Below are 14,237 nucleotides of genomic sequence, written 5' to 3' on the forward strand. Positions count from 1 at the left end.
AAAGCAATTACGATAACGACAGTCTCTGTTGGGTGGGTCCCCATAGTATGGGTTTGAGGCCAGTCTCGTGCAAGTCTTAATGAGTCAGAGGCCAGTGCCAACCATCTCTGTTTTTATACATTATGACTGTTCGATGCAACTGAATTGACTTTGCCTGTTCATGCATTTATGTTTGCAAACAGCTAAATTATTGTTCTTTAAATGACAACAACATTAATTCATAATGTACAAATTCATAAATCACTTATGTAAGAAATGAGAGATTTTTTTCCCAGTGGGAATTCATTATTCCTTATCGTGTGCAAACAGGGGGACAGTGTCCTGTGCTTCTTTGTCCTTTAAGGTGGATTATTAAGGTTTTTCTTTAAATTCACATGCACAGAAATAAGAATATTTTATTAAATACAGCTCCAACATTACATGGTGGAAAATACAGAATTACAGAATATAAAGAACGTGAACAATAGGGCAGCTTCAATTCTTCCTTATGCAACAATAGCTTCCCTGATTTCATTGGGCAGCTGAACACATGTTCAGTTTGAGTAGAAGGTTTTTACTGCTTTAGTCCACGTTTATTTAGACAACACTTTGGCCAATTTCTTCCTGCTTGCGAACCGTCGTGAATTGTAGTGTTGCTTTGACCTCCCTTGTGAGGGCATCGTTCCCCATGTCACCTTTGCACTTGAAGGGCACTTCCTGGTCCTGCATGTCTGCCTTCCTGCCATTCTCTTTGGCCGCCCCACACGGCTTCTTGTCCTTCACGTCGGCCACCAGCGTTGGGTCTGCCGAGTCCCGCACCGTGCTGTTGACCACGGAGAGCGTGCGGCGCTGCGCCTCCTGCTCCTGGCAGCGGTAGAGTCCGCGGAAGGCTGAGCGGAACTTCTGGGACATGAGGTTGTAGACCACAGGGTTGATGGCGCTGTTGGCGTAGATGCAGATCCTGCAGAAGAGTAGGAACCAAGCGTCCAAGTAGGGCGTGGCCACGAAGGAGTTGACGAGCACCAGAGTGCGGTAGGGCATCCACAGCAGAGCAAAGAGTATGACCACCACAGCAAGCATCTTTGTCACCTGGGGGGGGAGGCAGAGATCAGCCATTACCCATGATGCAACACCTTCAGCAGCATCTTCACATACAACTGTGAGATCCAGGCATCATACAAGCCTTGACATTAATTGTACATATATTATACACACACTTTGCCATATGTATGCATATTTATCATCTCTTGTCACCTGGGGGCAGAAAGGGGGCCAGAGAGCAGGCATTACCCACAATGCACTGCAACACCTTCAGCAGCATCTTTCGACATAACTGAGATTTAGACATTATGCTAGACTCAGTATTAATTGTACATATATTACATGCAAATGGTGCCACATGCAAAGCCGTAGAAGGGAGTTTGAGATGGGGGAGGGGGGGGCACAGCATAATTTAAACATGATTGTATGTTTAAGGGAGGGGGGTAAATGAAGCCAAATTTAAAATGGGGAGGGCATATGTGTGCATATTTGTCATCTTTGTCACCTGGGGGCCAGAGATGGGGACACAGAAAAGACTGGCATGAAAAATATAACCCATGATGCAATGCAACACCTTCAGCGGCATATTCCGACAGAACCGTGAGACTTAGACATCATACAAGATGCAAGACTCAGTATTAATTGTGGACATATTATATGCACAAGTCACCATATGTGTACGTATGTTTCAGGAGAACTCTGAAAAAATTATAATGAATCTGCTTGCTATCTTCGACGCCAGCACTTCTCCAGCCGTCCTCGGGGACCCTAGACAGCCCAGGTTTTTGCTCTCTCCCAATCCCCAGTACCGTGGTCCATATAAACTGGTCCATATTAATGTTGGGTGGAAAATGTACGAACTGCAGCTCCAGTTCATCACAAAATATAAGCTTCACTATCAAAGTGTCTCATTATCCCCTTTCATTTGAATTCTAAAGTACGCATGCTGAACACTCAATAACTGAGCTACAGGCATCCGAGGGAGAAAAAAAACTGCATTTTAAATGTTCAATTCTTCCTGACTCATCCAAAGATAATTATGATCTCTCTCTCCAAACAGGGTTGACAAATATGAAATGTTGAATTGGTTTCATAAACTGATGACTTTGTCTGTCATTAAACATGTAATGCTTGACAGTAAATTTGTAAGTTATTGAATTCTATGCACTGGGTTGTACATTGCAGGAAATCACATGCAAGGCCACCCCCCCCCCCCCACCCGAGACATAATAAATAAACACGGAAGAGAATCCCCCAGGCTGGTCTACAGGCAATGATAATTGTCTCTTGTGTTCATTGATTTGTTTCTCCTTGTTAAGGTGTTTCAAAGTAAAGAATAATACAGTGTGTGTGTGTGTGTGCGTGCGTGTGTGCGTGCGTGTGTGTGTGCGTGCGTGTGTGTGTGCGTGTGCGTGTGTGTGTGCGTGTGTGTGTGCGTGCGTGTGTGCGTGCGTGTGTGTGTGCGTGTGTGTGTGTGTGTGTGCGTGTGTGTGTGCGTGTGTGTGTGCATGTGTGTGTGTGTGCGTGTGTGTGTGCGTGTGCGTGCGTGTGTGTGTGTGTGTGTGCGTGTGTGTGTGTGTGTGTATTGTTTATTCATGAGTAACATCCTGAATTTTTGAGGTGTGTAGAGAAGTATTTCCCAACCCGGTCTTTCCCAATCCACGTTTTTGCACCCTCCGAACTCCCTGCCAGACAGTCCGCATTTTTACTCCCTCTACGCTCCCGGTAACCAAAATACGGATTGGCTCAGGGTTCCCTGAGAAGCATTTTGAGAAACACTGGTTTAGAGCAAAGCAGTTGTAGTTGATGGCAATAAAAACAGCCAAAATCAGTTTTAAAAGTCATTCGATTAATGAATTAATACATCAACTGACTGAAAACAGCCCCCTGTCTTTTGCCTGAAGTGGATTCGTTGATTTTCTTTTGATTCTGGTAAACATTTGACCACCTGGGCTAAAGATATAACGATCATCTACTTCATACTGTTGTGCTACTCATGGACAATGCTGTCAAATATGCTTGATGCCAACAGCGTCTAGATCACAGCTTAACACTTCCAGTGATCTTCAGGGTAAAATAACGGGCACCCAACACATCTGACTGAGCAAAAGAGATTGCAGTTTAATTAATGACAAATGAGATAACGAGCTTGCGGCACAGAGCGACATTTCAGCCACACATGGTGTGTTATTCCCTGTGGGCTTAAATAAGTTTATAAATGATACCAATATCTGAAAAGTATATATCCAAGAAGATGCACACTGATTATTTCAGCTGAACAGAAACAGCCACAATAAACGACTCACTTATATTGCTCAGTGCATTAGAGTTAGCCGGTGTGGATTTCCAGTGATTAAATACACTCATTTTACTTTTGGAAGACTGGACCTTGTAGAAGCTTTCAGGCCAGCGGTATTATTTTAGGTTCTTTGTCTAAGTGACGAAACTGCGTAAACCAAGAAGGTAAACTGGCAACTGCGGCCTTTGGTATAAAGAGAACCAGGGCTAATGTCAGAGGTCAGCCCCCTTTTGTGTCGCTAGGCTGCCTGGTATATGGGGACATCAGAGCCATACCATAAATCCATAAGCTCACAGATTGAATATATGCATTCATGACAGTGCATTTTCCATGCAGCAGTGGAATGACTTACCGTTTAAATTTTATTTCGCAATTTTTATCTTATTGCATTTGATGAGTGTTTTGAAACATATGACGAGTGCAGGGATGTGCGAGGACATTCAATCGGTGGTGCAGCCACAAAGATGAACAATTATTTCAGTCGATCCCCATCCGAATGAGACAATCAACACTCTGTATATTACAGTGCAGTACGTCTCCACTGGGAGATAAGGCATGAAAGAAGCAAGAACATTAAGATTCAGCTAAGTCTATGTTATAGGTTACTGGTGGCAGCAGTATGGAATATTAATTAGCAAACCTGAATTGTAATGTTAGAAATCATATTTCATTATTTGTGCTTAACTGCATTGTGGATTATTTATTCACAACTAGCCCGTCTGCTGGCTTTACCAGACTTAGCCAGAGATGGCGCTCTGCATCTGCCTTAATATAGCTTTCTGAAACTGCACACCGCTTCAGTGCCATCTATACAAAATTACAATATTCATATTTATCTTTGATTGGCCAGTTCTACAGAATATGCATCCCTTATTATTCATGCGTGGACTCAGAGCCTTTCCCATATGTATTGTTTGGTGGTGGTTACAGAGTATGATATTTTTGCATCCATCTCATTCTTTTTGAGGCAGAACATCTTTTGTTCCAGTACTATGCGTATAAACTACCGTTTTATTTGTCAGGCAACGCAGCGCTTAGCGCAGACATAATCGCTGAAGCCTCGACACAATACCAATCCTGAGGAAGCCTTTGTAGGGTTAATGCCGTGATTGGCATCCTTGATGATTGCCAATTGCCGTACTTTTCAGGCCAGCGGTCCGATTTCCTATTCACAGCCTGGATTGAATGTCTAGGTCCCAGCCTTCGTGTATTCGCTGAGTGCCCTCTTAGTAAACGCAAGTTTGAAGCGGGCACGGCCAAGCAGGAGAGGCCAGCGAGAGGCTACAGTGCCCACAACCCACAGTGCTGAGCTGCCGAACATTGTTGAAAACGATGCTTAATGAATACCAACGTACTCCAGCGTCTGAAAAATAGTGTTTCACAAACGTGAGCACACTCTGATGTTTAACAAATAGCAACACACTCGACTGTTTGAACATTGCCAACACATTGCAGTGTTTCACCAACGTGAGCACGCTTCAGTGTTTATCAAACAGCAACACACTCGACTGTTTGAACACTGCCAACACATTGCAGTGTTTCACCAACGTGAGCACGCTCTGATGTTTAACAAACAGCAACACACTCGACTGTTTGAACACTGCCAACACACTGCAGTGTTTCACCAACGTGAGCACGCTTCAGTGTTTATCAAACAGCAACACACTCGACTATTTGAACACTGCCAACACACTGCAGTGTTTCACCAACGTGAGCACGCTTCAGTGTTTATCAAACAGCAACACACTCGACTATTTGAACACTGCCAACACACTGCAGTGTTTCACCAACGTGAGCACGCTTCAGTGTTTATCAAACAGCAACACACTCGACTGTTTGAACACTGCCAACACACTGCAGTGTTTCACCAACGTGAGCACTCTCTGATGTTTAACAGCAACACACTCGACTATTTGAACACTGCCAACACACTGCAGTGTTTCACCAACGTGAGCACGCTTCAGTGTTTATCAAACAGCAACACACTCGACTGTTTGAAAAATGACAACACACTGCAGTGTCTCACCAACATCAGAAAAATGCAGTGTTTAAGAAATAATCCATTTCACTCTATTACAATTCACAACTCGCTCCAGTGTTCCATAAGCACCACCAACACATCTCAATGATTACCAAACACACAGCACGTGTTCATCTACAGCACAAGCTAATTTAAGTGTGGCACAATCCCATCCAGTTTGAATGGGTTATGTCAACAGTCTTTAATATCAGTCTGAAAAACAACCCAGACTGAGTGGTCTTATAAAACACTCCGGAAGCACAAAACAATTAGAGGTGACACCATTTACTGCAGATACGGGGGAATTGAGCAGAAGCAGAAAGACTGTTTTTTCCGTTTTTCGCTAATGAAATCCCTTGCAGTTGCATAGCTAATACAATAGGCTGACGAATGTAGCACGATGGGTTCCTCTCCTCTGATACATTGATCCTACACTATAAGCTACCATTATTGCGGGCACACAGTCACTGCTCTGCCCTGTGCCAAGTCCTGGGGTCTACAAAGCTTGTATTACTCAATCCACACCTTTTACCCATGATGCACCTGGGTCTCTTTGCATTGACAAAGGAATGCAGGGAACCTGCTTTTATCACCTTTGGCTTTTTTAAGAGCCTCATAAAATTGGGAGCATCACTTTTAGAAAGTGCTCTAAACTGACGAGTGGGGTTCTAACGCAATTTAATTAATCATACGCGTGTAGTAGGTAGTGATGCCATTAAGGACATAAAACTCCCACTTCCATTCCCGGGAAAGGCCGTTGCACCTTTGAGGAAGGTACTTCACTCAAAATTCTTCCAGCTATAAAAACTTGCTTTGGATGAATTCTCCAACTGAGTGACTAAAGGTAAAACGGCCGAAACCCAAATACCCTCACAGGAACCATGAGGAGAAAATGGAAAGCCGTCCAGCACAATCGATGCGGTGAGGCATGTCGGGGGCAGTCCCAGCCAAATCAGCTTACGGCCACCTGCGGCTGTCATCCCATGTCCCAGATATACCATCCACATTCCCCATTTTCTTCAAAGGATGATGTAATGCATTGGCTTGCTAACCTGTGGTGAAAAACGCATAGTGCCCCAAAAGAACAGGAGTCATTAATGGACTAAATAGATAATTTTGGACATGGCTTTTGGGCTAATTGCTGCTCCTGCTAAGAGACAAAATGAGTGCAAAACTATAGCAAAAGCGGTCCGGTGGCTAAATCCCTAACCTGGGGTGTTAAATCCTGCCTTTGTTCTATGTGCATGAAGTGTGCCCCTCCCTTCATGTTACACTGGCTTCCTTACACAATCCAAAGACATGCAATGCCATGACTGGCACCTCCAATGTGCTGTGTGCTTGTGTATGCATGTGCCCTGTAATGGTCTGGCATCCCATCGAGGGTGTACCCCTACCTACCCCTCTAAGCTGCTTAGGTTAGTCTCCAGGCAACCGTCCAGGATAAGTGGCTAGAAGATGGATGTATGACAACATTACTTGCTATGTTTCACTTTCTGTGGTGTTTATTAACCCTGTTAATGACCTGTTTTGGCATTTACCTCATTAAAGACAGCCATATATCATATCACATATATGATACTGGAGATTAAGGACCTGCCGACCCTGGGATTTGAACCGATAACCATCTGACCACAAGCACAGTGCCCAAAACAACTAAGCCATACATGGACCCCTGCTGCAGGAGCGAAATAAACTATGTGTTTACAAACACATATGGATAAAACAACCACACAGATCCATGTGGACCTTTTTGTCAGAATCTCTGCTGCACCAAATGCATGCTATTTGACTGGAGCTTGGGGAAACATCTATCTGCCCATGTCCTGTGAGTTATGAGTCGATGTCAATCTGCATACCTGTTTCCTGGAAGAGGAGGAGCTTTTTGGGCGTCCCGGGCGACTGCTCTTCTTCCCGCCCTCCGCCGTGTCCTTGCAGGTCCCACGCACCGTGGTGCCGGTGGTGTCAGCATGGTGTGGCAGTGGACTGAGGAAGAGGATGCGGGCGATGAGCCCGTAGAGGGCGATGGCGAGCAGCAGGGGCAGCACGTAGAAGATGGCAAAGTCGATGAGGTAGATAGGCAGGTAGAGCTCGCGGGACACGCGGTAGCCACACTGCACATGCCTGTCCCGGTTCTCCTGGATGTCCACCAGGAAGAACCAGAGCATGCAGTAGATGCATGGGAATGCCCAGACCCCGGCGATGATCCGCTTCGCTCTGGACACGGTGCAAACCGTCTGCGCCTTCATCGGGTGGCAGATCGCGATGTACCTTTAACAAATAGGTGAAATGGGATTTTGAGCTAATATTGCAAGAGTGAAGCAGCAAATGAGAGCATAAAATGAGGTCGGCTCAGCGGGCAGCACTGCTGCCTCACACCTCCAGAGCTGGGGATCCAGTCCCACCTCAGCTGTGTATATGAGTTTGCATGTTTTCCCCGTCTTATATGACTTTCCTCCCATATGTCCAAGATGCGAGGCCTCGATCATGAAGCCAGGTAGCTTGTCCAAATTAAGGTATCCCACTTTAAATGGATTTTATTTTCATCCACCTTCATTTATGATACCTTAAATTTGACGAGTTATCTGTCTAAACAAGAAATCCTGCTTTGTGATACAGCCCAATGTGCTTAGGCTGATCTCTATTACCCAAAATGAATATGCAGCAGCGGGATTTACCATCACCTAAACTACACATGTGCAAAAAGCCTACTACTGGCCACATGCAGCTACTGCAATTGTGGGGCTGGAGGACCCCAGGAACAACACACCCGCCCGGGTGGTGCACTGGCATCATGTGCTGCCTGCATGCCAACTTTGTGCACCGTGCAACCCTGTACTGTGCAGGATAAGTGGTGATAAGATGGATAGATGGATGGATGGATGGATGGCAGTCATGCAGACCTACACAACACCAGCAAGGTGACACATGAAACAGTGATGTAGGCCCGTACCGTAGATAACCCTGCTCAGCCTGGCCTGGAGATATTTTGTGTCCTTGGAAGATTTTCTAGGCATATTTGCATCACTGCCATGAAATCCTTAAGCTATTGACCCGTGTCTTCATAAGGTCATCTCCAGCTGTCCTCTCCAGGTCACTACCTGGTGTGGAGACCTCCAGAGACATGTAGAGGTGACCGGATGATCACTAATAATTTCTGTCTGTATTTAATTTGCTATTCAGTTTTCCTTAATCTGTTCCTTATTTTAGCACATTGTACATTTCGTTGTGTCTCGTTCTGTAATATGGTTTTAGTTCCTGATATGGGGGTATTTTAAGTTGACCCCTCTTTTGCTGTTGTTCCTCATCCAATCTTGTAGGTTTAGTCTCAACATTGGTAGGGACCAAACTAGCCCCAACCCCCCAACCCCCCATGCACTTTTGGTACTCCCACAAAACTAGTAGGAAATATCTGCCTGAATACCCAAATCTATACCCAAATCTATGCCCTTGACCTTATCGCAAACATGAGATCAGAAACTCCAAAGGTGAGAGAGAGGCGAGCCACTCACCTCTCCACCGTGAAGGCAGTGATGGAGCAGGAAGACACGTTGATTCCCAGGTACTGGAAGTAGGTGATCCCCAGGCAACCAGCATGGCCGTAAATCCAGTATCCCACCAGGCTGTCGGAGATGTTGGGCAGGCCAGCGGCTACCAGCACGGTGAGGTCAGCTACAGCCAGACTCACCAGGTAGCAATTGGTGGGTGTGCGCATGTGCCGTGTGTTCACGACCACCAAGACCACCATTACATTACCCACAATGCCCACCCCACAGACCAGTAAGACCAGGAACACTGAGATGGTTTTGTATTCTATTGACTCTGTGACCGATTCCCCCACCAATGAAATGTTAGTTGGAGTGTCCATCTTCGAGCTTGAGTTCTCGCTCATGGTATCTGTGTGTCTCGATGTGTTTCTGTTTTTTCAGTTGCTCCTATATGCTTAAATGGCTCTTCTTCTCCTTGAAGGATGGCTCCTACTGCAGCTGTCTTCTCTTCATTGAACGGCACTTGAAATGCAGCAACTGCCTTCAAGTCTGAGCTCACGTTGACGTATACTTTACCTCAGAACCTCTCTTTCCCCCTCAGAACAGTTCACTGTTACACTTCTCCTGAGGACAAAAAAATATAAACATAAACACATTTTAGTAATTCCACCAGGTTGCATCTGCTGATTGACTAGCGCAGAAAAGCCTCTGTTCTCTCTGATTGGATAAATAGTGCTAGCACCAGAACTGTACCCAGCTCTGAGCCCGTTCATCCACGTGTCACTGGGTTCTCAAAAACTGGCATCAGCATTTATTGCTTCTTTTTCCATATTTTAATGAAACTCCTGTGTGTGAAAATCATATATTGCAAATGAAAACAAAAACAACAACAATAATAATAATAATAATAATAATCTCAATCAAGTCTGACATTCCAGTTGACAGATTAGACTATTGTGTTTTTTTTTAACTTGTAAAACTTATTTTTATTTTAACTCATATTTAAACCTCAGCGCTGAGAACACGCAAAATGAATTATTCCTACTTAAAAATTGCATTATCTGCGGACTCACATCCGAGAGCCACATTTAATAAATCATTAGTTAATGAAACATTTTTAATCATCCATACTGCTTATTCAATGCAGGGTCCCAGGACTGGGGGCACCCCAGATGGGATGCCGGTCTCATGCTAGTCACGTGCACGGTCACACGTATACACACCCCCACGCATGCAGCCCGAATCTGAACCTCCCCCAACCTTGGAGGTTTGACGCTGCAATGCTCACAGCTAGGTTACTGTGCTACACTCTCAGATATGATATTTGTGGAAAAAAAGTCAGAATGTTATTTACATCTCTATGGATGTGAAAGCTGGACAATGAGGAAAAAAACATGAAGAGTTGACAGAGGGTGCCGTAAAGGGGGGGGGGGGGGGGGCGGGGGCTTACAGTAAACAATTTGGAACATAATATGATTGGTCTGGGTTGGAGGCCCAATATGATATGCTTTCATGGGGCCCAAAATGTCTAGCAGAACCTCTGAGTGTTGACTGGTGAGGGCTTTAAATACATCACGGACTGCAAGTAAAACACACACAGACACACACACACACACAAAGATTCTTGATCAAATCAACACTGAGCTTTCACTTGAAGTACAAAAGACAAGCGGATGCTGTAATTTTATTTGTAGCATATTCTAAGAAGACCCGGTACAATGCAGAACACTGTACTAGTTGGAAAAATGGAACAGGAGGTGTGTGACCACCAAAAAGATGAAGAACCCTGCAGAAAAGATTAAGTGACTGCCGTGTATATATAATCACCACATTATTGCCAGATTTTTAAAACATAAAGCAGTTTTGTGCTTTAAACACAACTTTCCATTTTCCATTAATCCATTGATTCTGAGTGAGTTATGACGGCATTGAAATGTACCTGTTAGCGGTTAACCACTGAATCACAATTAAACCACACATGACGCAAAAGTTGCAACTCACAGTCAGCGAAGCCCTTCATTACATTACCGCCTATTGTATCGCCCACCACGTCCATGTCAGTACAATTAAATAGCGAAATAGCAAACAGGACCGCAGTCAGAGATAAATCTCGTGTGTGTGTCTGTGTGTGTGTGTGTGTGTGTGTGTGTGTGTGTGTGTGTGTGTGGGGGGGGGGGGGGGTAATCCCCGGACAGGGGAGGGGTGGAAGTTTCGCCGATGGGGGGATCCCCTCCAAAGGTTTTACTGAAGTAGGGGGGTTAATACTCATTTAATCTATCGGTAACAAAACAATTTCCTGGGGGGGGGTTCAAACCAGGTGAGATTCTATAGCTATTGATAAGATCTGGAGCTAAATCAAGTTTACCTAGCGCTTGACTTTTTTTGCTTTTGAGGGAAGATTGGTATCCGGACTAAAATACTCGGGGCTCGGCTTAGAATACGCGGGTTTATAGCTCCGGGGGATCGGACCTCACCACGCCCGTGGCTCAAATCCGGTATCCGTTATGCTCTAATAAGTATATTAAACTGTTTTATAACTGTGATAATTTTACAATAAAAAAAACAATACCAAGACACCCAATGCTATCGGGAAGCATTTTCTTGCATTATTCATTCAACAAATGGTGCAGCTTTTCGAAAGCCGTGGACTTCGGCTGATGTTCTTTTATATAATGAACTACGTACAATTAGCGCATTAATTAGAACAGAAATATCGCATAGCCTATTAAAAACTCGAATTGCAACATTGGTGCTCTAATAAAACCAGTGGTTATCCCCGTTAAGTTTCGTTAACTTAACTTTATAATGTACTGAATGCGTACTTTTTGAAATGTACGAAATTAGAGTAAAGGGAAATTTTGCCGTCTACCCCTTTTGCAGGCGGACCCACTCTGGAGCGTTACTAGCCTAACTGGCGACGGAGGATTGGCGGAGGTGATCCGTAATATTAGATACTGAACATATATGCTTATCCTACAATCAATTAGTTATATGCACCTTTGTAAGATGATTTATATTTTTATCTTCGGTAGGAAATGGAATAATAAGCTCATCGATATTCACTTAAACAGTAATACATTTCCTTATTCATGTTCCAGATTAATACCTCACTCTTCAGTGTAGTCATCTTATACCATGATTATATAGAATATATGGTAGACTACATGATAATCTCAATGGAAGTATTTACTTCCAGTGCCAACCAATATTTACACCCGAGAATGATGTACAGCACAACAGGTGAATAGTAACGTTAAATAAGTATGTTTACCGTTATATATTATTTTAAGAATGTGGTCTGTGTAACATTATTACTTAAATGTTGACTCCCCTAATAAAACAAAGTGATGCCTTGTACGATTAATGAGTATTCAACAATTTGTATTCCACATTAAGGTTGGGCTACGTGTATAGTTACTTGCGTCTGCCAGTGTTAAATGTAGCTGGATAAAAGCGACAGGTAAAATACTCAAATTTAACTCGCACGACGTGGATATTTACCTTTAGCTCAATCAGACAAAATATTGATGCAAGTATGACCAAGGGTAATCTTAACATGCATCAGTGTATCATATCAATGATGATAGCGATGTGGGAGTCATTCAATGGCAATATTATTCTGAAGAAATTTATGAAATGTGATGTTAGATTGACTTAACTACAAATAAAATAAATTACGAAGACTAATAACTGAGAGAAAAAAAACTACATTTCAAAACTCATTTTAAAATCTCAATAAGCAGATAGATAGACAGATAGACAGATAGACATAGATAGATAGATAGATAGATAGATAGATAGATAGATAGATAGATAGATAGATAGATAGATAGATAGATAGATAGTTTGTATTTTTCTTACCTGACACCCATACTCGGTAGTTGCAAGACAAACATTCATTAAGTCAATTAAGCCTCAAATGGTTGTTATCCGCTTGGTGTCGTTTTGCCGTTGGCATCGTGAAGTTCTTGCGCACTGTTAGACTGGGGACAAATGCGCGCCTCCCCTGCGCGTCCCCTGGAACGCAATCAGCGCGAGCCGTCAAGCTCAGCTCGCACCCGACACTGAATCTGCTTCGTCTCTCCCTCGCCGGGGTCTTTAGCCTCCCTTGTGCTGTCATTCAGCTCGTTAATAATTTAATCTGTCGGTCAACCCACCTACAACCGACAGCAGTGTTTTCTCTGATCAAACGACAGCTTGAGCACAACATAAAGATAACACGCTCAGATGTTATTGATTGTGTTTTTTTTCAGTGTCTCCTTCCTCAGATTAAGGATTTTCTTTGCTCATCTCACAGCTGTTATAATTTGAATATGTAATCTGTAATTTTGCGTAGGAACGAATTAAATTAGAAAAAACAACAACATTTGCATAGCATTTGACGCAAATGAAATAAGTGAAATTATGAATATATGCCTGCTTTTCAAAATAAGACAAACATTTTCGATTTGGATCAATAGCAAAAAGTATCTGCTTAGAAACAGCTGGCCTTATAGCTGAACTTTCTTCACTGGGAACAAATTTAAAAAAATGTTAGATTGGTCTACAGATAATGTAGCCTATTCACAACTATGTGTGTTTTCCATTGAAACTGAAATATTGCAAAAATAGTTTAGATACAGCCTACTTTATTATTGTCACTGTTGTACACTTGTCACTGTTCTAGTTAGATATTTTGTGTGATGACTGAGCTACAGCCTACCAAACGTAGCCCACATTAAGTTTTGTAGCACTATTAAGCATAAAGTTATCTTCAAAACCAATTCAATCGGACTGAATAGGTTGTACTAATTAGTTGTACTAATACTTCTCGTTTTTTAATGCATTGATGGTCTGACTTGTCAAATGTCGTTAACCAATGGACAGAATTTATATAACAGCATGATTATAACAACATGACATTCCCTTGTCTTTAGTACCATCTATCGATCGTAAATGGTATGAAAGAATGTGTCTTTGTGTGGGAGCGTAGTCAATTAAATTCATTTTTGCAGTACAAAACACAAGATATTCAATTTATTTTTAAAGTAAATTAGTAAAGAAAGCGTGTAGAATTAAGAAATGTAAAAAAATTGGCTGGAGATGTAGCTACTAGCAATGCAATTGAGACATAGGCCTTATACCAACAAGGAGTGTAAGATACAAGGTGGTCATAAAGCGATAAAGACATGACGAGCTATTACTAAAGTTTTAAGCACAAAAAAGTCATTTGCAATTTAGTTTCAAAGGTTGTTTATTCGTTTTGCATTTAAATGTTGAAATAAATAATAATTAAAATAACACAAAAAATAGTCCGCGGTGGTCAAGAAAGTAATTGACGTGGTACACAAGAATACTAATAACTTTATTCATTTATATGCAATGACTAATATTGCCGTTAAAAGCTGAAATTTCCCTTAGTGGCTGTTACGCC

At 42.8% G+C, this 14,237-nt stretch overlaps 1 protein-coding gene across 1 annotated transcript; it reads right to left on the minus strand.

Moving 5' to 3' along the window:
• Positions 1 to 570: 570 nt before the first annotated feature.
• Positions 571 to 12,821, minus strand: trhr2 (thyrotropin releasing hormone receptor 2). The gene is made up of 4 exons (XM_048972800.1): positions 12,686 to 12,821; positions 8,849 to 9,448; positions 7,196 to 7,607; positions 571 to 1,068 (listed from the first exon to the last, which is right to left on the minus strand). The coding sequence occupies exons 2-4, from the start codon at positions 9,226 to 9,228 to the stop codon at positions 577 to 579; spliced, it is 1,284 nt and encodes a 427-aa protein (XP_048828757.1). The 5' UTR covers positions 9,229 to 9,448; positions 12,686 to 12,821; the 3' UTR covers positions 571 to 576.
• Positions 12,822 to 14,237: the final 1,416 nt, after the last annotated feature.

This window comes from Brienomyrus brachyistius, chromosome 13, assembly GCF_023856365.1.
Source record: "Brienomyrus brachyistius isolate T26 chromosome 13, BBRACH_0.4, whole genome shotgun sequence".
NCBI lineage: Eukaryota > Metazoa > Chordata > Actinopteri > Osteoglossiformes > Mormyridae > Brienomyrus > Brienomyrus brachyistius.

Excerpts from the sequence above, each read along its gene's own strand:
- trhr2 (XM_048972800.1), bottom strand. The coding sequence starts at position 9,228 with ATGAGCGAGAACTCAAGCTCGAAGATGGACACTCCAACTAACATTTCA. Across the intron at positions 7,608-8,848 it reads ACTGCCTTCACGGTGGAGAG|GTACATCGCGATCTGCCACC; the intron begins GTGAGTGGCTCG and ends TATTTGTTAAAG. Across the intron at positions 1,069-7,195 it reads CCTCCTCTTCCAGGAAACAG|GTGACAAAGATGCTTGCTGT; the intron begins GTATGCAGATTG and ends CTCCCCCCCCAG.